Source organism: Haliotis cracherodii, unplaced genomic scaffold (genome assembly GCF_022045235.1).
Source record: "Haliotis cracherodii isolate W230 unplaced genomic scaffold, xgHalCrac1.p SCAF_3, whole genome shotgun sequence".
NCBI lineage: Eukaryota > Metazoa > Mollusca > Gastropoda > Lepetellida > Haliotidae > Haliotis > Haliotis cracherodii.
This window is the reverse complement of record NW_027266286.1, coordinates 19,793,406-19,819,237: the sequence shown is the minus strand read 5'-3', so window position 1 is coordinate 19,819,237 and position 25,832 is coordinate 19,793,406. Positions and strand designations below refer to the sequence as shown.

At 39.5% G+C, this 25,832-nt stretch overlaps 2 protein-coding genes across 5 annotated transcripts; both read right to left on the bottom strand.

The window, feature by feature from the left end:
- Positions 1-466: 466 nt before the first annotated feature.
- On the bottom strand, positions 467-5,927 carry LOC139475283 (baculoviral IAP repeat-containing protein 7-like). Its single transcript, XM_071258514.1, has 6 exons — positions 5,213-5,927; positions 4,656-4,843; positions 4,090-4,150; positions 2,870-2,965; positions 2,157-2,783; positions 467-1,739 (listed from the first exon to the last, which is right to left on the bottom strand). The coding sequence occupies exons 1-6, from the start codon at positions 5,925-5,927 to the stop codon at positions 1,492-1,494; spliced, it is 1,935 nt and encodes a 644-aa protein (XP_071114615.1). The 3' UTR covers positions 467-1,491.
- A 748-nt stretch (positions 5,928-6,675) lies between these two features.
- LOC139475732 (death-associated inhibitor of apoptosis 2-like) lies at positions 6,676-22,005 on the bottom strand. 4 transcript variants are annotated; one of them, XR_011654018.1, is made up of 8 exons: positions 16,615-18,059; positions 16,318-16,505; positions 15,623-15,683; positions 15,273-15,368; positions 14,545-15,051; positions 13,574-13,779; positions 12,361-12,575; positions 6,740-6,757 (listed from the first exon to the last, which is right to left on the bottom strand). XR_011654018.1 is itself a non-coding variant. In XM_071258922.1 (7 exons), the coding sequence occupies exons 1-7, from the start codon at positions 17,957-17,959 to the stop codon at positions 6,740-6,742; spliced, it is 2,421 nt and encodes an 806-aa protein (XP_071115023.1). In that variant the 5' UTR covers positions 17,960-18,059; the 3' UTR covers positions 6,676-6,739. The 4 variants fall into 4 exon arrangements, 3 of the variants coding, with proteins under 3 accessions (XP_071115023.1, XP_071115022.1, XP_071115021.1); XM_071258922.1 differs by lacking the exon at positions 12,361-12,575 and having other exon boundaries at positions 6,676-6,757; XM_071258921.1 differs by lacking the exon at positions 6,740-6,757 and having other exon boundaries at positions 11,881-12,575.
- Between the last annotated feature and the right edge of the window lie 3,827 nt (positions 22,006-25,832).

Below are 25,832 nucleotides of genomic sequence, written 5' to 3'. Positions count from 1 at the left end.
TCCTCATGATACTGCAAAACAAAAGGTTATCAAAATCCGAAGCAGCCGAAAACCCAACTGTAGATATTCAGCATATACTATATCTTTCACCAAACAAAGAAAGGCATATTGCCAAATTAAGGAAAGACAAACAACACAATAACATTCAAACATTTCGTTTTTCTTTCACATTTTTGTCTTGTGCGTAAGTATTCTGATCTTACTACAGTAGAAATGTAGCAGGGAGGCAGGTAGCTAGGTGCTGCAACTGCTCTGAAATACACCATATTTACAATCCAGTCCTTTTAACCTCTAAAACCGGAACCTAGGCACTGTATCAGGAAAGTTGAGTAATCTCTGCAACAACTCACTCACTCGCCCACTCATACAAATATTAAAATGAAAATTAAACATTGTATTGTATTGGTTATCTTCTTCAAACGGGCTGATATCAAGGGATTAGATGCAGTATTAAATAGATGGAGTATATTAACGTTGCCGATGTCAAAATGTCTGCACACTCGAATAAAATGTTCCTGATGGTGAGTGTTGTAATGCATGCACTGCATTGGGGAAGGTCCTGTCCTTTAATAAAAACTAATGTATTTTGTGGCGGTACCCAATAGCACTACTCCGTCACATCCCTATATACCAATCGATAGTTGTCTGGCATGAAGGATTCAAAACGCGTTTATTCCCTCTATGTTGTAAGTGATTACATGTTTTAGACATATATACAGTACATTAAAATTGTCTTTACTCATACATTCACATTTCAAGCAAAATATGGATAATCGGTTCTACGATATATAATATGCCTGTAAGCAGAAAAAAGTGATATCACAGAATAGTCTTTGTTCTGTTATAAAAATATTAACTTCTACCAATTAGATAAAAGTGACAAACCAATTTTCATAATCCTAATGACAAATGCAACATAACTATTTACATAATAATACAAAATCTCAGCAATAATGAGAATGACAATTAATTGTCATGTATTAACTTATGATAGTCCATTTTTATGTCAAGCATATACTCTTTGATCTGATTTAGGTGATTGAAGCAGTCCCAAATGATTTAGAAATCAGTCAAGAAGTCAACATATGCAATCCAATAAGCTACCTAAGTTAGTGTGGGAGCTGGCTTTAATTCTGTGTTAGAGGACTAGTACATATCCAGCAAACCTATGCTTGACAAACAAGGAAACCAAATACATCAGGTTGCCAAGCTTAATCTGGTTTCTCTGCTCGAAACACGATTTCTTACAGGCCGCCGTCATATAATTAGAATATTGCAGTGCAGTCTATGACAAAGTAAAAACTTTCATAATTATTTCAAATATATCATTACGTGTCATCGTAAGGGACAGCTGGAACCCACGAATAAGGTGGATGAATCCCATATATGCCAAAGTTTTATGCAACAAAGTCACAAAGTCTTATCTGTCAAACATGATTAAAAATATTTTGCGTTTGGTTACATTTCACCTTCAGAGACTATAGACGTTATTTATAAGTAGTTAATATGTTTCTCTCGAGAAGTCATTTCTGCCAGATGGACACGGACAGTTCCCCGGATGTGCCTCCTGCAGACTGGGCAACGTTCAAGAGCAGGTGTGCACACGGCACAGGCCACGAGATGTCCACAGGGGAGGAAGACGATGTTGGCAGGGTCCTCCAGACATACCTTACATGTACTTGACTCTCTCAGCTGCCGTGTCTCTTCCTCTGTAGCCTTTAACTCTTCCTTGCTCTTGCCTGTTCACAACATATATAAATGTATAATATCAAACTCAACAGATGACATATCAAAACACCTTATGACTTATTCTCGCATTATTACGGGCGTTACTTGAATACTTGCAACTGATCGTGTGGTGGAAGGCCAGTGATGGTGAGCTCATGAACCCTTTTTCCGGGTGCAAATGTATGTACCAAAATATACATTTTAGGTAAAAAGGAGAACTTTTTAGAGAACATTTTACCTTTAAAACTTTTGTGTTCCCTTACTTTGGCGATGTCTTTTCATGTCACGATTTTATTTTGTATCAACCTTGTACCATGTATCGATTCTACATCTGCATTAACACGTACATATCTAATTACTCCATTATTACATTATTGATTCAGTTTAAAGTTGAACGCATGGAAAGTTTTATTAAACCATATTATTACCTTTATGCTGAAACTTGTTCTTTATCTTATCAATATTCTCGGGTCGTTTCCTTTCAGTAGGCATACTTAAAAAGCTATTCACAGTGGCACTGCCTCCACCATTTCTCCCACCTTCGCTGTCAGATAATGAGGACATTATATCAACAGAAGGGGCAGCTTCTGGTAGTGGTTTTGGAGAGTCATTGTCAGTGTTGTAGAAAATGTTTGTCCTGTCGCTTGTCCTTTGTCCGGTTAGAATAAATTGTCTTGGTCGGTTTAATGTTCGCGGGTTTTCACCCTCCTCCGCCTTGTGAGTCGCCAGTGAGGAAGTTGTTAAGCCTGCTGTTTCTATACTTGTATGATCTGACGAACTGTCTTTGTCCTCTGTAGCTCTGTGCAGTATCTGTCTTGTTTCAGCTTGGGCATCCGATGACCTTCGTTTTCCCCCTGCACTGTTCAACGTAAGTGGTGTGTCTGTGCCTCTTGGTGCCCCTTGGATTATGTCCTCTGATCTACTGCCAATGTTTGCCTCAGCTCCTGTTGGCACTTCACTCGCCATGGGTTGAGCAGCTTCTGTTTGTTCTGATTCTTCTCCATCTGTCACAAGGATCGTCTCAAGCAGCACTTCTAGTGTCAGTGATGACTTCCCTGAAAAACATTTCATTTCGTGTGAACACTAAAACACCATTTCAACTTTAAACTTACATTTGTATTCAAAATAAAGGGGCACTCACCTGCAGCGTAAACGGTTTCCCGAGCAGCAGCTTTAACCTTCTCCCTGTTGAAACCCATCTCCAGAGCCTGTTTACACGCAACATCCGTCAAGATTTCTGTTCAGAAAAGACATCGGTTGTAGAAGAATAATGAGACTAATAATCATTATTAGATATAATCATTATTCATATATAATTATTAGTTGCCGTATCTCGAACAATGGCCATGAATAAGTGGTGAACAGACAACTGTCTTAACTCAATCTGCTTATCATAGTCGAGACTAAAGTCTTTCAGTGACGGAAAAGTGGATAATATTCATTCTGGGCATATCAAGTTCTTTGCCATTCATTCAAATATTGAGAATTGTTTGGGATAATGCCACACCTGTCAGATCCTTTCCCTTTGACATATGGCATTTTACAAATATTAGAGTATATATATATATATATATATATATATATATATATATATATATATATATATCCTGCCGGTATAAAATATAAGATCGATATATGTGCCAAAAGGTAAATCATCAAGTTAATAGACTGACGACAGTGAAGACAGATGTTTTAATTTTCACAGGAACAATGGTTACGAGCTATTCATATATATCAAATACATTTCAAAATAAATCTTCATTTTAACTCTCAGGATTCTTTGGGCATATGGAATTTCATGTCATGGGATGAGGTCATTCTTGTGGCTATACACTTAAGAACAGTTCATTTAAATTAGTTTAGGCCACTGGAACTATAAAATGGTAGATTGAAGTAGAAAGCTCTTGGGAAACCATCATATCAAGGTCATATCTAACCACTGTACATTTTAATGCACATGAATTAAGGTTGCAGTTGTATGTTTTCAGTGAACTTCATTAAATGCCAAGGTAATTAAGGTAATCTCTTGTCGCAGATGTTGTAGTAAAACAATAGTCAGCATACACTTGTATATGATTAAATCAGGTCCCGTGAAGATTCTGGGGTAGAATAGGTCTTCAGCAACTCATGCTTGCCTTAAAAGATAACTATGTTTGTCGTAAAAGGCGACTAACGGGATCGGATGGTCAGGCTGGCTGACTTGGTTGATACATGTCATCGATCCCAATTGCGTGGATCGATGCTCATGATATCAATCACTGGATTGTCTGGTCCAGACTCAATTATTTACAGACCACCGTCATATAGCTGGAATATTGATGAGTGCGGCATTAAACAACCAACCAACCAGCCAAATCATACCTTCTCCAACCTTGCCCTGGTTTATTTTGTTATTTGATGATGTCTGTTGATTAAGGTCAGTCTGAAAATTGAAATGAAATTAATGCAACAAGCATGAAATACTCATATCCCCGCGCCAATATGACATGTCCGCTTCTGTGCAAAGCAAGAAATACTATACGGTTTTCAAGATATGCCCCGGTAACGAGCACTACCGCCAAAGACGTTGCTATGGAAACTAAAAAAAAAGTCTTTTTCTTAAATCCCATACTATCACAAGGCACTAGTTTACCACTGGACCTATCTATGTTCCAAGTTTGGTTAAGATATCTCTCATGCTTTTTATTTCTGCCCAAGAGACGAAACGTGACAAACGTAACGGACGGACGGACGGTACGATGGACGGACAGCAAGTATTTCTACTTCGTGGCGGGTGATAAATACATTTTTAACCAAAAATTAGTGAAGTTAATCAAATGTGGCACAGTGAAAATTCAGGCTAAATATTATCATTTTATGCAAAACTAAATCAGAAAAAAATCTATGAATGGAAGGTTGGCGTCAAGTTAAAAATAAATATCATTTACTTGTGGTGTCGCTTGCATGGAACGTCCAATGGCTGCTAATGTCTGTATAATGAAGAGTTTTCCCCTTACTGCTTCTACATAGGCACAAGACGATCTCCAGCGGACATGCTCGGTCCAGGGATCATCTCCATCCTCCCATGTCCTCAGACCAACACCGCACACAAAACACCTCACACAGTCGGCGTAACCTACAGTACAGAACATCTTATTTTCAATCAATTACATATGATAATCGCTCGACCAAATACAAATTGCCATGTACAATGTCACATGGCGATGAACTTTTGAACTGCATAAATTCCATGTAAACACCACTTACTTTCTTGTTTAAGACTCGACTATTTACAGACCGCTGTATTATAACTGGAATATTGCACAGTGGCATAAAATAAATATGAAACATATCTGCTTAAGAAGGTGTCTATATTTGAAGAACATAATTAAAATAGGGAGTTTCCTCTTGAAGGTCCAACAAAGGGAACAACTTTGTGCTATTAATTTTAGTGCCATTGTGAAATCAGGATGATATGACATCGACTTAAATAAAGTAAGATTACCGGCATAAAAAAATCCTGCTCTGACAAGTTCTTCAGGTCGTTGACTGTGCCCTTCAGGCCACACGTTGAAGGAGGCAAGACGGGTCTCAGAAGAGCTGTAGTGAGGGTGAACTGACCCATCGAAGCTCAACACTGGTGCTATTTCATTAGCTTCTCTAGTGGGAGTTGCAGATTGTTGAGTAGGACGAGACTGCGGGGCCTCCAATTCAGAGGAGGTTGGGCTATTTCTAGAGGAGCCAGTTGCACCGAGAACTTCAGTGGGGTTTCTATCCTGACTCACGTTCTCAGACAGATTTGTATGTTGGGTGCTGTCGTGCCTTCTGTCTTCTGGATGTCGATGACCTGCTGCAAACCCCGTAGACAGCTGAATAGGGACATTCTTGTCATCTGTGCCAGTTACGTGTTTACAGTTTGGTGAACGTTGGCTGTGAACTACAAAGGGGTTATCCCTTGGTTCCCAGTGTCTATGTGTTATACCACAGCTAAAACATCTTGTTTCATCCCCATTTTTCGTGGCATAAAAGCCTGATGCGGCCAGGCGTAGGTATGAAACATTCATGTTTACTTTGTGAAAAGACACCAATCGTAACCCCTCATACCTCATCTCTTCCTCTTCTGGCAATTTCTCTTGGGTGTAGTCGGGTGGAGTGAAGGGGAAAATTGCATCAAGGTACATCCAAAGTCCATTCATTTTACTCTCAAAAGACTCATCCATTTCAAATGGAAGTGGGTGAATAGACAAGGAATTAAATACATCAAAGTCTAAATACTTTTGCAAAATATGGCGAAGTTCATGGCTCCGAACAGCACTGTTCCCGCAGACATGTAGGAGGTATTCTTTCACACTATGTTTACCAGGTAGTTCAAAATCACTTTTGTTCTTCTTAAAATGTACTAAAATTGTTTCAGTGAAAAGCTGACACATGTGATATGTATTGTACGACCGTATTGTATTTGCTAACAATCTTAGTTTGTAATGCAGCAGGTATTTCGATTCAAGAGTTCTTCGGCAATCCTCTTCAAAAACCCTACGCTTCATATCGAGAAGCTCCGTTAATAATGGTTCTTGACTCTTGAACCCACCCTCCAAGGCGTTATTCTTCGGACTGTAATTCCCACTGCTCTCTTGATCCCCGCTTGGTGATGTTGCAGTATGTTCACTGTCTTCGGTCGTTCCCTCCACAGTGTGCAGCATCTCTTTGTTTATCCTTTCTGTCTCGCTAATACACATTATGAAATTGTCTATCTTTTTGTAATAGTAAACATATATACTGGAGACATGAACATGTTGCAGATTCCCTAGTTTGATAAAACCAACATCATGTTCTTTTCTATATTCACTTTGACCATATGGATAGTCAGCATTTGATTTTGTAACACAGGTTGTTTCACCATTGTTGGCAAATGCATGCAATTGGGCATCAGTCAGTGGTGGGGATACAAGTTTAACTATTATCCCCCTAACGCCAGGCTTTGTTGCCCTGTCTTCTGCCTTGAATAGCCAGAGCGTATAGATGTGACGTGGCATTATATGTTCACCAGTTGCTGAAAAAAAGAACGTACACGTTATATTATCAAACAACACACACACCTCAATTTCCTTCAGCTCATGCGACCCGTGAGGATCCGGTGTAGAATAGGTCTCCAGCAACCCATGCTTGCCGTAACAGGCGACTATGCTTGTCGTAAGAGTCGACTAACGGGATCGGGTGGTCAGGCTCGCTGACTTGGTTGAAGCATGTCATCGATCCCATTTGCGTGGATCGATGCACATAATATCAATCACTGGATTGTCTTGTCCAGACTCAATTATTTACAGACCACCGTCATATAGCTTGAATATTGCTGAGTGCGGCGTAAAACAACAAACCAACAAACTTCAGCTGATGCTGTATGAAACTAAGGTGAAGTCACCATAGCAACTCTGCAGATTTTAATCCTTTAGGGCATACTTTATCGCGAAAAATTAAATTTGAAAATCGTAATTAGCTTTAAAAAGACAATAAAGAACGACACACGAAACCGTCCCCAAAACGAAAAATATCCTCCAGTCAAGAGTTTCCCATCCTGGAGGTTACAATGAGTTTCCGTTGCTTGACGCGCTGCGCAATTTTAACGAACGTGTCGGCGCCCAGTCTGCATGGTGGTTTATGAGAGATCTTCCTACTTGTCCAGCACCTTCTGTTATGGGAACAATTTCCCCCGAGCGTGGTGATGGGTCAGATAATGGGGGATTTAGGGGGGGGGGGGGGGTACCTCACAAATCATAACGAAACAAATACTTTGGGAACTCTATTCACATACGCTGTACTGAGTGAAAACGTTAAAAATTTGTATCAATGTACATATTAATAAATTAGTAAATGGAATTACAGACAAGAAACAGTATTCCACTGTGGCAAATGTACAGGTTGATATACATTTTATTTCCAAACGTAAGTCAACCAGCGTTTGGTTTTCGCCGGATACAGCGAGTGAGTGAGTATGGTTTACGCCGCTGTTAGCAATATTCCAGCAATATCACGGCGAGAGGACACCAGAAACGGGCTTCACACAGTGTACCCATATGAGGAATCAAACCCGGGTCTTCGGCGTAACGGTCGAACGCTTAAACCACTAGGCTACTTAACCGCCTCTTGCCGGATACAAGTTCACGATTAAGAGAAAACGTCAAACTTTCATTCACTGGAAATGTTCCCTTAGAGGATGCCCAGTCATCAATCACTAACACACTTTGTCACGAATCAAAATTATTCGAGCAGTGGGACGACGCCACAATTCATCTCGAGGCATGGCATCCAAATATGTACAAATTCACTGAGCTACTGCAGGTAGAGTAGGATAATACTGTAATCACATCCAGTTAGGTTGATGTCACCTAAGAAGAAGTGTCGAAACCTAGACCAAGCCTTTGAGACAACTTCTTGCCAATCAGAAAACAGTGTACGATTATCACAATGATGTTTCACATCTGGACTGTTGATTATGTAAATGGAAATGTTTAATGAGTGAGTGAGTTCGGTTTAACGCCGCTTTTAACATTATTCCAGTTATGTCGCGGCGTGTCAGCTTAATGTGGGAGGAAAGCCCGATGTGATGCATGTGTCAGACGTTTACCACTTCGGTGAAACCCACGAGCACGGGTATGGTGCTGAACCGGGATTCGAACCCACAATCATAGGTTTCTGGCGTGACCAAGAGACGCAACTCTGCACAACGAATCACGGCGCCTTAGACGACTGGGTCACCTGAAATGTTTAATGTGAAATTGGACAAATAAGACAATATTTAATACAGTGCTCATTCTCATTATTAATTGATAATTACATATTTTTTAAGTGAACGAATGCTGGATGTACGGATATATATTAAACATACACGCTTAAACATACACGATGGAGATTATCCCTTGGCCATCTGCTTGACAAGTAGGAAGTCATCCTGTACGGTACCCAAACAAGATGTTTGTCATACAAATGATATTCCACACACCACATGCTCACTGCGCATCAATGTCATACCAAGTATGACATGCAAGTATTACAGAAATGTAAGAGAATAAACAATTTAGTACAGCTACCATTACCTACACATATGTGTCAAATAAAAAGACCGAACTGACTTGTGGATTTAGCCAATGAAGATCAAGTTTAGAATTCGGTTGTCTTCATGGACCTTTCCTTGTCGCAAGAGGCGAATAACGGGATCGGGTGTCAGACTCGCTGACTTGGTTGATGCAGGTCATCTTATCCCAATTACGCGTAGATTGATGTTTATCATGCTAATCACTGGATTGTCTGGTGCAGACTCTATTATATACAGACCACCTTCATACAGCTGGAATACTTCTCGGTGCAACGTTAAATAACAAAGAAACAAACTTATGGATTTCAAAATATCTATTCATATCGGTACAGGTGCTAGAACATTGCACCTTTATCAAGTAAGAGTACCAGCATTTGTACCGAAACGTACGCGCGTGGCACTGCAAGAACATAGAAATTAGAATCCATATGTCTACCCTGTCTTTGCGGATACTACAACTTCTAAACGCCACTTAATGAAATGTATAATCAGGTCAAATACAAATTCGTTGAGTAAGTTTTAGAGGCCCTAATGTTAACATTGTGTACACTAAGGCGCCTTAACACTTGTGGTTTCGGAGCAGATATCGTCATTGTTAAGACGGACGGATAACGCGAAATGACATAAACAGCCATTAGGTCAGATAAAGTCGTCCAAAATGACCGTTTCAAATAGGCTAGCTGAGGTGAGGTGAAATGGGGTTTAACGTCGCGTCAAAGTTCATTGCACTTACATAGCGACGTGCGACCAAAGTCTTTTGGTATGACGTGGCCGGGGATCGAACCCCGGACCTTCCGCTCTCCGGTCGGACGCTCTACCACAAGACCACGGAGGCTGTCGAGGCTAGCTGAGGGTGTGATGTTCATAGTAATAATGTAGACAATGATTAGAGGCACCAACGCTGGAATTATCGATAAAAAGGTTTCACAAACATTTACTGGGTCATCCCGTAAAAAGCGAGATGATAAAAATGTGATGCTTACTGTGGACGGGCGATAGCTATAATGCATGGTGTTAACTCATTTAACAATACATCCTTTGATATAGTTGTCATACAATCATCCATCATACAATACATTCTTTTGTACATGTTCCCATTTCGCTTCAGCACTGGCCTTTTTCAAACAACCTCAAAGTGCCAATTGAAATTGGACAATCAGGACACTTTTATGTACCATGTCATCTGACCTTTTTGAACACGCCGCCATATTTCGTTCAACTGCATTCTACAGAACCACGCTCAAAAATGCAAAACATAATGCAATTAGCAAATGTAATGATATAACAGGCGGGCAGCTAGAGTTCCTGTCGAATCTCCCGTAAATGGATATAACATTGTATAATTAATAATTCAATATGAATTCAAACCGTTTTCCTGGGTGGGTGCAAAGAGAGGGTAATGAGGCGGGAGCTACAACCATAACCTCAAGCGAAATAGATGGCAACTCTTCTATGCATGTACTATTATAGCATGTATGTACACAAAGTAAACAGCTAAAGAGAGGTAACTCATTTGAATATTTACTGTTTGGGTGAATCAAACATCAATATGTGAATAAATGGAATTGTTATCGGACAAATAGGGATACCATGGCTGTAATAACGACAATAGCGTTTGAATTATATAAAGATGTTATGGAGGTCGTAGAAAACAAACATGAACGTCTAGTGTATCAAATCACCGGCCTATAAATATGTGATATTTTCGAGGTACAGTATTGCGAATTGACTAAGGCCATGCTACCGGGCCAGTTTCACAGTGTGTATCGTGCCACGACTACCTAACAAGTCTTAATCTTACCACAAATTGAAGGCCTCATCCAAATAAAACAAAATGTCGTCGCCACACTCGGGAGCGAAACTAGAAATGACGTGTGTCTATATTAACCTGTAGGGACTCAAAGCACCAGTGTGAGAGACGAGTACTAGGCGTACACAGGCAAGATCTATTCTAACCTGGATCTTCACGGGCCAGCAGGAAGTATGGAGGTAATGGTGTGTATGAACAATTGTTTTTATTGGACACTCGATTACTTAAAAGCACAATAAGTATAGGTGCAGGAGGCGTCAGCACAAATTGTTTCAGAAACATGATTTGTGATATCGCAGGACACCGAGACAGAATGATAAACTGTTAACAAAACATTCTATATTGCACACAGCTTCATGTTCATAATAATATAGTATGTGTCTAAGTAGATCGGATCGGAGCTACCTAACATAAACATGATAGATACAATTAGATACACATCATGGCTCGTTCACTTCGTGAATTGAATTTACTATTTATAAAACAGACGTGGCGGCCTGACGTGTGCTATATCCCGAGACACCCATTTCAGACCGAGGCTGTGTATGATATGGGAAATCAATGAGGTCCTAATCTTTTTATTACTATATACCTTTCGAACCTTTGAAATATTCATGTTTAGTTTCCTTATGCGCATAAGTTCAGCTTACCACTAGTAGACGCTCATACATACCGTACATACAATCGATTTCCAAAACATCCCTCTCCTAGCCGTTAGAATTAGCATCACGTGATCTCAACAAGCGGTTATGATATTAATGTTAACTCACCAAGTTCAGCTACATTAATTTTGTGTATCTCGACTGGATGCTTTATGGATTGGGGTCGTAACCCTGAGACCTAATGTGAATAGGATAAAGTCACTTGTTCACCTGAAAAACGTAAGCGTGTAGTAATACAAAAATAACTATCAAGCGATCACAGCTAAAACGTCCCTTCAGGTGCTACTGCTTAAGCACAGTGCACCTATACATACGCCACAAGTGACAGTGGGCGCAGTTGCAGATTGTGGCTTTGAATTACTCCATGCCCGAAACTAGCACTATATTACTTCTATCTCTTCCTCAAACGCATGATCAAATCCTTAAACTTATGGCAGGGATCGCTACGGCCTAACATGTTCCATATCCATGTCGGCAGATTCAGATAAAGCCATATGGTAACTGAGACATAACAATATGTTTCTCATCTGCTTTCTATGTAAGTTCAATTGATTTGGCGTCTCTCCTTCTCCTACTTCTTAATCGGCATAAGAACGCCCCTCAAAAACTCAACTTCCTCACTCGTTATTACAAAACACCACGTGTTTGTCTGCGTCCAAGAACATGGACGTTTCCTTCTTCAGGAATTGAAGATCCATCTGAACCTATTGCAATTATTACATATTTCATTCAAAATCAATATTCATGTTATTAAATAGCCACAATCATTGATGACACAATACCATATATCTGACATTGGATATACAGTGGAACAAACATCAAAGTTCCTGACACAGACGTCCCAATAACAGACCTCAGTTAGTGTAAATATTAATTCATAAATGTAAACGTTATGGTTAACAAAGAAACCAGTATGTACAGGAATAGATTGTGAAATCGCTGAATAACCATGCAAGTAGAATGAACTATAAATGAATTATATCGCAATACACAGGTTAAGGTTTACAATAATAAAGGCATCACAATGGATGATACATGTGATACAATGTGCATCTGCAATACCATTATATTCAAGATCTCAATTCACTCACTCCAAATCCAGTATTTGTCTATTTGAATGTCTTGAATGAGGCTCGAACTCCGATCTTGATTCTGGGAATCAGTGTTGGACACTGGCAGGCGAAGGTAATCCCGTCCACAGTGGCCAAGTAGATAAACCTAACTCAGGTTGTAGTATTCGGAATGCCTTCAGTCACCCTCGTCTCGCACTTTCGGTACAGGTAAAGGAATAGTCAGCCTTGAAGTTCTAGAAACAGTAACCATGGGAAGCGTCCAGATTGATAGCGTTTGTCAAACTGTCAACAAAACCGATTAAGGGGGTCGCCCCAACTAACACTTCCAGTACAGGTAGGTGACGTGAGTGAACCACGAGGCTACAGAGGTGTTGATAAGCTTCACTGTTTTTTAGAATGTCCTTTTCAAGATCCGTACGCTAGCAACAGATATTTTACGCGCGTTTCCTCAGATTCATGGAAAGTATGTTCGAAACATAAAAATGTTGATAAATGTTGTTTTAAGTTTCTTTTTTCGGTTTATAAGCATGGAAAAACACTTCCCTCGGTTTTGGTAGACAGAGCATGCCCTGGGGGTCGGGAAAAACCGCGGGGGCTTCGCCCCCTTGGTTTTTCCCTCTCCCCAGGGCATGCTTTGTCTACCAAAACCTCATGAGCGTGTTTTCTCCAATGCATAACAGTTAGGATGAATGGATTTTCAAAACTACGGTGGCACGCAAAGGGGGTAATAATATGTCACTGAGGTGGAAGGAGCGTCGTATCAATACAAATGAGCAAAACATATGCAAACCGATCTTACAAACAATATGACACGTGGCTGTAGCACGGGAAACGCAGTTTTTTTCTGTATGCTGTATGCAGGTATTTGATATGTCATGCAGGTATGTGATATGTCACAAAGGAATGTGCAAACATTGTTATTTCTTTGAAACACACAATGTGTATGGCAGCCAGAATAAAATTGAGGAATTTTTTTTTCTCCAATTCTTAGTACATTTCTGCCAAGAAGCCATGTATGCCAGATGGACACAGATAGTTCTCAAGACGTGTTTCCTGCAGACTGGTTTTAGAGCTAGTGCACACACGGCACATGCCGCCAGCTACCCACGGGGAATGAAGACGTCAATCAAGATCAAAAATCGTTTACTTTTCATTGTAATCCACCGTTAGATAACACAGAGGTTAATATTTAAATATTGCTGATATGTTTCTCTCGAGAAGCCATATCTACCAGATGGACACGAACGGTTCCCCGAATGTGTTTTCTGCAGACTGGGCAACGTTCAAGAGCCGGTGAGCACACGCCACAGGCCACCATATGCCCACATGGGAGGAAGACGATGTTGGCAGGGTCCTCCAGACAGATCTTACATGCACTTGATTCTCTCAGCTGCTGTGTCTCTTCTTTTGTAGCCTTTAACTGGTTCTTGGTTTTATCTGTCACAGACCAAAACATAATTGAGCAATCATGTAGGTTCATGGCCTAACTCAATTAATTAAACCATTTAGCGAACTTGTTACAAGGAAAGAAAGCGATAATTACACACAATACAATCTTCGATTTTGATAGACTTTTTTTGAAATAGAGTAAGATAGATCAAATCCTCAACTGACATATTTAAACACGTTTATTGTTGTTGAATTTGTGGAAATAACATTCGAGATGAATAAACATGTGAAAGCGTAATCAAGGTTGCAATAAAGCATGTAGCCTAACATTTAGAAGTGATCTCTAGCAAGGCGAACAAGGTATGTGGAGCAACGACATCAAGTTTCATCAAAGTTTAGCATTTCACTAACGATTCTCTTGGTTTGTTTGTTACCCTGTCTGGCGCTCGGCATAAAGGGTCTAAAACAAGGACTGGTCGGCTCGGAGTCAGTATACTGTGTCTGAGTTGGGTATTCATGTTAAACTGCGGCATGGTATCTCAGTGTGCTAGCACTATAAATCGGCATCAGTCCGGACTAGTACAAGCACACACACACACACACACACACACACACACACACACACACACACACACACACACACACACACACACACATCTTGGACGCGACGATAAACCAAATTTCACCTCACCTCACCTTTTGGTTTGTTATCTATATTGAATAATGTATTACATAATCAAAATAACCAATCCTATTCTACAAAAGAAGCCCTAAGGTGCCCTCTACAATATACAGTATCTGCAATACGTTTACCGTGTCCTTTCCTCTCTGCCTTTATTCTTTGACTGGGGACTGGCAAACTTAGGAAACCATTCACAGAAACATTTGAGTCATGATCCCTTCCATTCTTTCTTCTTTCATTGTCTAACAATGTCGACTCCTTGGCAGCAATGTTTCCTGATAGTACTTCACATTGATGATTATTGTCACCCATATTCACCCTGTCTGCTGTCTCTGAGCTAGTTACAATACTATGTGGTGCCACAGCATCTGGGTTCACTTCAGATGACATATATCCACTGTCTTGTTTTTCATCAGCATGTCTTGTCTCCAATGGTAGAGGTGGTATTCTTGATATGTCTTTAAGCGGTACTTGACAATGCATGTTGCCCTCTGCACCCTCCACTCTTTCATTCTGTGTCTGCACCTGAGGGATGGTCACCTCCCCTTTCCCTTGAGCAGATGGTGTCAGTTCTGAACCGTCTCCATCAATGGCCAGAATATTGTCCAGGAGAACATCTAGTTCCAAAGCCAATGGTCCTGTAAAGGCAAGGAGAGTGTAATTATTCCATACTATCGCATAACGTTTTATGCGCTAGAGATGGAACATTGCAGTCCTCTGTTTTATTTGGGTTAGATTATTCAAACAACCAATTAAAACTTTGGTGATTACTGGTTATATCACATGTCACAAATTATACTGACTTGATTGAATATGTGTACAAGACCTGATCCCTCCATGAGTAGAATAACAAACTCACCTCTACTTCTCATAGTTGTTTGAGCTACAGATCTAATCTGTTCTGGGCTGAAGCCCATCTCTAAAGCTCGTTGGCATGGGTCGGTCCTCATAATATCTGTAACAAAATAATGGTTTTGCCAAATTACGACAGGGGTTATTTTGACCTATATTATATTAATAATTCTTATCAAAAGCTGACTCCTTATAATAATTGAAAATTACTGTCAATGTTTGTTGGTGTGTGTATCGAGGGAATGAACACATACTTGTTGCAAACCAGTGGACATTCGCCATCAAATAAGATGTACTCAACTACACTGAACATCAGGTATGATAGATGTGGTACGAATTTGGGGTTTTAGAACCTACCATCTTCAGAACTGTTCTGTGCTTTCAAGTCATTCGAAGACTGTTGTTGATGTTGACGAGACTATAATTAAATAAATATTGAAAGTATGTGTAATCACACAACACCCCCACATCTACAAGACATCAGAAAGTTTATCAGAGTTTAGAGGAAAACCAATCACAATAAAAACACTAACATGTGACTTCTTTGAGAGGCATTTAGATGTTGGAGCAGTAAGTGAGGATAAGATACTTACATGTGAACTTAAAAATCCTTCAACATGCTTAATTCATTTAATTCACATATACGTATACCTGTTTTACCTGTAACAGTTTTTAAAAATGCTAAGTTCTTCTTGCTTTTGTGGCAGCAACATTACACATAACACCTGTTGTAATATAAGATAGATAATTGGATTTTAAGTCAGCAATATTCCAGCTATATTCTGAGTGGATCGATGTGCATGATATCAATCACTGGATTGTCTGGTCCAGACTCGATTATTTACAGACCGCCGTCATATAGCTGGAATAGTGCTGAGTGCGGCGTAAAACAACAAACCAACCAACCAACTATATTCTGAAGTAATCGAATCTGGACCAGACAATCCGACGATTGACATCGTGCGCAGCGATCTACACAATTGGGATTCGATGACATGCATCAACTAAGTCGGGGAAACTGGTATGGATGCCATACCAGGATAGCTGTTTACCTGTGGATTGGCCTTCATGGACCTTCCAATTGCTGCCAGTGTCTTAATGATGAAAGTCATCCCTCTTGCGGCTTCTACATAGGCACATGATGACCTCCAGCGCACGTGCTCCACCCAGGGGTCATCCCCCTCCTCCCAGGTCCTCAGACCAACACCGCAGACAAAACACCGCACACAGTCAGAGTAGCCTGTTCAGAAGTATCATACATTATTATGGTCATTACAAAAACGAGACATATTATTTATAATATTTGAATCTGTATATTTGACCTATAAGTTTTGTTAAATAACACTTACCAGCATAGAAAAACCCTGCGTCTACAAGGTCTTCGGGTTGTTGACTATGCCCATCAGGCCACTGTTGGAAGGATTTGAGACGGACAGTTTTGTGGCTATAGTGAGGATGAACAGCACTGTCAAACCTTGATGTAAGTATTGATGTTGGTACATTGACATTGTAAGTGCTTGTCGTTTGGTGAGTTGTATAAGATTGTGGACTAGAACTATTAGTAGTCGTTACTGGTGTATGGTTCCTTGATGTTCCTACAGCTCCTAATAGATCCGAAGGGACACTTCCATTAGAGGCACTCTCTGACACTCTTGTCTCGGGATTGCTCCCGTTTCTAAATTGTGGTTCATGACCTGTATCACTTACTGCTGGCACCTGAATAGGCACATTCCTTTCATCAGTGCCAGTTACATAGATGCAGTTTGGAGAAATCATTGCATGCAGGATGTGCGGGTTATCTTTTGTTTGCCAATTCCTGTTGGTTACACCACAACTGAAACATCGAGTCTCATCGCCATTACTTGTAGCATAGAACCCTGCTGCTGCCAGTCGAAGATATGAGACACTCATGTCCACTTGGGCAAAAGACTTCAAACGCAAACCTTCATACCTCATTTGCTCCTCATTTGTTAGTGCTTCATTTTTAGCTTTTTTAGCGAAATAATCATGAAGAGAAACAAAAGGGGACGTAACATGGGATCTTTCTAACATACCATGAAATACTGCATACTTCAAATCATCAATAATTTCTTTATATTTTTTATCAGCCGAGGATCTGTCCACCTCATCAGTATCATAACGAACATCATGCACAGCGCTGTGAACTGCATCAAAGAGTTTTTTCTTTTTCTCTTTAGTACGCTGAGGTTGTGCTACCTGTTCCTCTTCATCAACTCTGTGTTTGTCTGAGTCTATATTAAATGTCTCTTTCGAGTATGTTATGTCGGTAGTTTCGAGAATTTTGTTTTGTTTGGTTGCATGAACAGATGGTTTCATGCTTGATTTCAGATCACGATTATGAGCAATACAATAGTTACTGGAAACTTTAGACTGTTTTCCCATCGAAACATTACTTAAATCATGTTGATCTTTTCTTTCACATGATCGTAATTTACGCAATGTTTGCGGACTTACAGCTGCAGAAAAAGTATTTTTAAACTTCTGTTCTCCTTTCCTTTGTTTGTAAACCTTTACTTTGAGATTTTCAGGATAAGGTTGTGCCTCGCCATGTGATCTTTGTTCAACTGTTGCACTTGTTAAATCCTGTTCCAAACTACTCAAAGCAGAACCATGGTGTGACAAAGTATTCACCAAACTGACGAGAAATCTCTTTCCACATTCTTTTGTGGGCATGTGATCAGTATCAGAATACTGTTCCTTGCTTTGAAGAGGTGTTTCATAGCTTTGTACAGTGTGATCAGTTGTGATCAATGACTGCCGTATTACACCTGGATTATCTGTAACTCTGTCTGCACTTCCTACACAGATACTTCCAGAGTCAGCCTTTCTGGATAGTTGGGGTGCACCGACCTCATTTTGTGGTGCCATGATGTCTCTTTCAGATATCCAGGATGCAGGCAGCTCCTGTATTTACTGCAAAAGATATAATATTATATATAGGTAATTGCAGCTACATGTGCAGCTACATGTGTTTTGGGGGAATGCAGTAATCTTGGGGGTGCCCGAGAAGTGGAAGAGGAGTAAGAGTCTGAATAGTGGTTAAAGCTTTTCACTAACCAAGATCCGGTATTCTCTCATTTCTGGTGATCCCCCAGGATTGAATATCTTAATATGCTAGATAAAAGTTGTTAATGGCAATAAAGAATGAATGTCCATTACGGTTGGTCCATAGCATAATTAAGATAAAGGAATATGTGGGATTATATTTCGATCAGAAATATATAGAACCATATCCATACAAGAGAAAATTCTGTTCTTCTCCATATTGCCGCAGTTGTAATGGAATAATAGCAATAGTTTGGGGAAACAACACATGTTGACAAGAAAGGCTGGTTTTTGTCTATTTGCGGTATTAGAATATGTACTAACTTTTTTTTAATCTGGGACCACTGTACCATTGTGTCAAGGGTTACAACTGTGAAACGTGAGTAATTCCAGTCATGCTCTCTGGTAACTCGAAATACGATTTAAAAGTACAAGTCTCATGGACGTATACAACTTCGCAGAAATGGATAGATCGTACCATCATTGATGCAAATATCGGATTAAAAACATCTAAAGCCGCACGTAAATAAGGTTTATATGCACTTTAGCCCTGTCCATCTATTTCAAGGACTGAAACCAAAATACAGCGGGGGCGCATATAGAGGTGCCAGAAATGGTCATGGTGGAGGTAATTCCCTCTAAAATTACACGTTTGATCGTACAACAAGCCTGCCCTTCCGTTCCGTGTTCCGTTCAGTGTCATGGTTGACTGCACACGTTCTCGGCAAAGCAACCCCATTCTTCACTCTTAACTCTTAGACATTATTTTATCCACAAATAAACACTAACCATTTGTACACTGTATTTTCCTTCGAATGGGTGGGATAAAAGAATTAAAATATACGCAATTTTCTTTCAACAAGGGCCATGTGAAGTCTTTGAAAGGCATTATAAGCATCAAAATACCAAAACGTAAATAATAAACGCAACTCAAGAAATAGCATGTTTGCACATCGTTTTCTCATCGAATAGTGGCCTCAATTTGTTACATAAATGGCATTTGTCACATTTCAAGGAAGAGAATTTATGGATGTCAACTTTTTTATTATGAGGAACACAACGTTTCAAAATACATGCTTACCCATGTGGCGCTCCGAAACGTTGTGTTCCTCATAGTTAAAAAGCTGACATCCAAACATTGTCTTCCTTGTATTTTGTTTGTTTTCGAGTTATCATGGAATGCGAATGTTTATCGGAAGATTAACTGGGGATTTCTGTTGGAGAAAAACAAGTGAACCCCAAAGTACAACGTGAGAAGCCCATTTCTGGCGTCCCCTCCGTGATATTGATGGGATGTTGCTAAAACGGCATATACTAATAGATTCGAGTAACCCTTTATCATGAATATAGAATATCGCTCTGCGACCACTTATTATTAATTACGCCATTAGTGTATAAACTGCATGCATGTATATGGATACATGGGTATCTCTGCCTCCTTCTGTAAGCATAATGTTTACGGGTATATATATCCTGGTGTATGTGTGTAAATATGTGTATGCGTATGTATATATATATATATGCATGCGTATACAAGGGTATATGTGTATGTATGTAATGTGTGTATGTGTGCATATATGTACATGTATATAAGTGTATGTATGATTGTGTAATTATTTATGTAGTCTTGCATGTATTTTGGATTAATGTGTATATACAAGTAAATTGTGTATATATAGGCAATTCTTATGTATGTCTATGTTATTCTTGCAAACATTATGTTTATGTTCTTGTGTAAATTTAAACAGAAACGCAAAAATTAAGAAGCAAATTTTCAGATTCAGCACCCACATATACAGTAACATTCAAAGGTACTTAACTATTATACATACGAAATTTGCAATGTTCTGGATTTCTGACACATTTCTAGTACTCAACATTTGTTTATGTTTTATGATATCAGGAAACTACTATCTATTTGAGATACATTTGGATCTGGAATCCCGGAGATCTTCTCATTTAAAACAGATAGTGGAATTCATCGGCTACAGCTGGCGATCGCGACATACACAGTTTACATGTCCTAAATTCTCTATCTATACCAACTTCGACAGGCTGCTTATGGTTACACGTTCTGATTATGGTTCTATCTCAGAATAGGATAAACAAATTTGTTTAGATAGGAGGAACGATTTTCAAATGACGGGATATCTTTTAAATATTTATCATAATAAAATTTTGAACTTCTCTCGACGTCAGATCTCCAATGTTGATAGAACTCTCTCCTACCCGGGCAGTTATTGCGCCGCTGGCTGGAAAAGCTTTGTGTGTCATAAAATAAATAAGACAGACCGCAGTAATTTTAGCATTTGCCTACATTTCTTATCCAGACATGTTGTTTATTATCAGAATGATATAGATTACCAATGAGCAAACTTATAGAAAAGTTGCGTTAACTTCGCTGCTGGTCCGGGTTTAAAACATTAATGCCAGAAACTACCCGTTTAGTTGCATAAATGGACGCACGGATCACAAGTTTTTATAAAACTCAGATTGGTTAGTGTTAACTCTTTTAAGTTTGCACCAATACAGACCTCAATTTTTTTAATTAAGCTCAAAACTAACTTTACATTTTCACACTGTTTTCTTGGCCAGCATCTGGCTACATAATGATGTGAAAAAAAGTCTATCACTATTTCTACTGATAAAAATGTCACACTTGCAGAATGTCCGTTTAATGCATGTTTTAAGAGTATTCTTTCAGTGGACCATAACAAGCCTCTTGCCTCTTTCTCGCAAGTATCACAAAACAATCTTTAAAAGAGTGTAGTAAGAACTCGAACCCGTCTAACCCAGTTAACAACGTCTCCAAGAGATAAATGTCACTGCGACATATGACCCCGCTGTACGACATTTCCCGCTTGCCCTTTGAGTATGGCATACAACGTTTGAAAAATATAACACCCACTCACTGCGATATTGACTCATTTAATGTTGTTATATTCGATTCTTAGTGAAAACGAAGACATAAAAGCAAACTAGGGAAATTAATAAACTGTTCTGGGGCAGCCATTTCCCCTCTTTGTTCTATTGTTCTCAACGACTCAGTTTTGCCCAAAACAGCCGCCATGTTATGATGCATGGTTTGTGGCTGAGCTGAAATAAAAACATGACTTTGTATTTTCAGTAAGATTAACGAGTATAAGGTGTCTTGCTCGAGGATACGAAATACCAGGAATGTGTGTTGTCGGATGTGTCTTTACTATTGTAAACGATTTCCAGATATTAATAAAAAGGATAAATGTTTACAAATAAGCACTGCTTATCACTTGAAACAGGAAGACCATCTGCCCTACAGCGATTATGGACTGTCACACCACAGCCAGCCAGTTAAGGAAGTAACCAGATTAGAGCTTAAAGCTTATGTAACGGTAATAAAGTATCTTAACAAATCGTTATATACACCATAATATATGTGATATTTGGTTGTTTATTTGCATAAGATAGTGACGTATATGAGCTTGAATACGTTTTCAAAAGGATTTGGCGTCCGATATCTCGTCTTGTGTTTAAACAGACAAGCAGTAGTGGATATTGAGATATATATAGAGAGAGATCCAACACACCGTGGGACAACACTGTTCTTCAAGAATCTTACCTGAATACAATTTACACAAATGCATGTCGTTTTACTTCACAATAACACAACCAAAATGCGGCGGACTCTGACCCGGAACATGAATATTTTGCAAACGAACCTATCTTGTCGATAGCTCAGAGAAAGAGGTCAACAGTGACGTATAGCAACGGATAAAAGGATCGCAATCGACACGATTTAGACCCGAATGTAATCGAGGAAATGTGCTTACGTGGGTGGTTGAATTAGCTGGCCCCTGACCTGTATGTCCGCCACATCAGAGAACCAACTTGTCTAATTATGTGCAACCATGCTAAGAATGCTGATTTTAGCCCTTTTGTGAGCATTTGATCAGTGTTTAGGATACTCAAGTACGCCTTGCTTACCACAGTATCAGTACTCGTATTATCAACAAGTCTACTGTGGATTATATTAAATCTGTTTAACTTGGAGCGATCTTGCAGACATATATGACAATGAGTAGTTACATGTTCCGTTACCATGACCTGTACAACTTTCTTCCACACATCGATGGATAGAAACCGTTCACTTTTAATTGGGGCCCATGTTCTCATTACAGATGATTCAGGAACATATAAAATGTCACATGCTATACAGATTTATACTCAGTAATATTTGTCATGGGTACATTTCTTTCTAACTATTTAGACATATTTTAATATTAGATTCATCAGTGGTTGATATAATATTGATGCATTTATGAACGGATGGCATACATTTCCAGTACGACTGATTATCAGGAAGAAGAAGACGTTGACTCATGAACAAAGTCCTTATCTACCAGAATTACTTTACATACTTGATACATACATATGTGCATCCGTATCTTGGTGGTGTAAAACTGTGTGAATCCATGACATGGTGGTGTAAAACTGTGTAAATTCATGACTTTGTGGTCAAAGACTGTGTGCATCCATATCTTGGTGGTGTAACACTGTGTGCATCCATATCTTAGTGGTGTAAAACTGTGTGAAACCATGACATGGTGATGTAACACTGTGTGCATCCATGACTTGGTGGTCAAACACTGTGAAACCATGACTTGGTGATGTAAACCTGTGTGCATCCATATCCTGGTGGTGTAAAACTGTGTGTATCCATATCTTGGTGGTGTAAAACTGTGTGAAACCATGTCTTGGTGGTGTAAAACTGTGTTCATCCATATCTTAGTGGTGTAAAACTGTGTAAATCCATGACTTTGTGGTCAAACACTGTGTGCATCCATGACTTGGTGGTGTAAACCTGTCTGCATCCATGACATGGTGGTGTATAACTGTGTGCATCCATTTCTTGGTGATGTAAACCTGTGTGCATCCATATCTTGGTGGTGTAAAACTGTGTGTATCCATATCTTGGTGTTGTAAAACTGTGTGAAACCATGACTTGGTGGTGTAAAACGGTGTGCATCCATATCTTGTCGGTGTAAAACTGTGTGCATCCATATCTTGGTGGTGTAAAACTGTGTGAAACCATGTCTTGGTGGTGTAAAACTGTGTGCATCCATATCTTGGTGGTGTAAAACTGTGTTCATCCATATCTTAGTGGTGTAAAACTGTGTAAATCCATGACTTTGTGGTCAAACACTGTGTGCATCCATGACTTGGTGATGTAAACCTGTCTGCATCCATGACATGGTGGTGTATAACTGTGTGCATCCATATCTTGGTGGTGTAACACTGTGTGCATCCATAACATGGTGGTGTATAACTGTGTGCATCCATATGTTGGTGGTGTAACACTGTGTGCATCCATAACATGGTGGTGTATAACTGTGTGCATCCATATCTTGTTGGTGTAACACTGTGTGCATCCATGACTTTGTGGTGTAAACCTGTGTGCATCCATATCTTGTTGGTGTAACACTGTGTGCATCCATGACATGGTGGTGTATAACTGTGTGCATCCATATCTTGGTGGTGTAACACTGTGTGCATCCATGACTTTGTGGTGTAAACCTGTGTGCATCCATATCTTGTTGGTGTAACACTGTGTGCATCCATGACATGGTGGTGTATAACTGTGTGCATCCATATCTTGGTGGTGTAACACTGTGTGCATCCATGACTTTGTGGTGTAAAACTGTGTGCATCCATATCTTGTTGGTGTAACACTGTGTGCATCCATGACATGGTGATGTAAAACTGTGTGCATCCATATCTTGGCGGTGTAACACTGTGTGCATCGATGACTTTGCGCCGTAAAACTGTGTGAAACCATGTAGTGCTAATGTAAACTGTTTGCAACCATGACTTGGTGGTTTTCAAAAATGAACGTTTTCTTGGCTTGGTGGTGTAAAACACTGCAACCATGACTTGGTGGTGTACATCAGTGTGTACCCCTGGTTTAGCTGTGTACTACTGTGTAGATCACGTGCCTAAAAGTAGGACGCTCTTTTTAACTGTACAGAACCACATATCACAATATTGTGTTTTATGATCAGAAAATTAAATACAACATTCATTTTATATTTAGTTGCCTGTGATCTTGTCATCCATATGATAGTTTAGTTCAGAAACCCATAAACCACAGAAATTGAGTATTTCACTCAGTCAGAACTAGACAATACTAGTATTGAAATGTGATTATGTGATCTTTTCATAACGTGTTTTGAGAGATTTCAGTTGCATTTCGTTCTTGAGAATCAGTTATGTATAACACATTTAATTCTTTGCACTATTTGTCATTCATAAACTGACCCTTTGCATGTATCTATACTTTTTCAAATAATGATTTCATTGTTCAGAATTCAATCTCCACGTCAACGTTATATTTAGACTCGGTTTTCCCGACCTCCTCTCATACATGGCTACGCGCCAACCGCTGTCGACTGTTATCGACGCGGGACCTATCATGCCTTTCTGTGAGTGCTGGTATCTTGAGGTGGGCTTCACTGCCGAGGCCGAGTCACGGTGACCTGTTAGCTGTGCAGATCTTGTTTAGGACAGGTGGCTGTTGTCCCGCCGCTACCAGGATTGCAGTCACTAAAACGTGTTGATGCAAATATCTCACTGATATGATTATTTAATGTTTACAAAAATCAAATTGTGTAAGTGCCACATTCATGTACATTGATTAAAGGGACCTTGCCAACGTTTGTAAACAGTGTGAAGCAGGACTTTGTTATGTAAAGTGTGTGCATCAAAGGCGTTGCGGTCTAAAACTGTGTAAGACTGTGCGCACAATGACTGTGTGGTTTAAAAATGTGTGTATCGATGACTTTGCGGCGTAAAACTGTGTGTATCCATGACTTGGTGGTGTAAAAATGTGTGAATCCATGGAATACTGTTAAAAGCGCGTTAAACCAAATTCACTCACTCACTCACTGAATCCATGACTTGGCGGTGTAAAACTGTGTGCATCCATGACTTGGGGGTGTAAAACTGTGTGTATCCATGACTTGGCAACGTATATCACAATATAGTATTTTATGTTCGGAAAACATAATACAACATTCGTTTTGTGTTCATTTGTCCATGCTGTTTTTATTCTTATGACAGTTTAGTTCAGAAACCCAGAAACCATCGAAATTTAGTTTTACATTCAGTCATAACTAGACAATATCGAAATTGGATTATGATCTTATACATGCACTATGATATCATGACGTTTTTGTGTTGTTAGAGGAAATATGTTTCATCCAATGTACTTAATTAAAGAAACTCATAAGAAACCTCTGCTAAAAGCAGATATCATGAGCATGTGTTTATGAAACACTAACACATAGTGATGATACTAAGTATTCGCGAAAAGGTGAGGATATCCTGGCCCACATGCAAAGGCATGTCAATTATTCACCTGTAAAAAACACGGGAACTTAAGGTACATGTCAAAAGAGGGAACTGCATCGGACATTCTTTTTGTCACTAATGCGTCAAATTTGAAAATGTCCTCCACATGTCTACC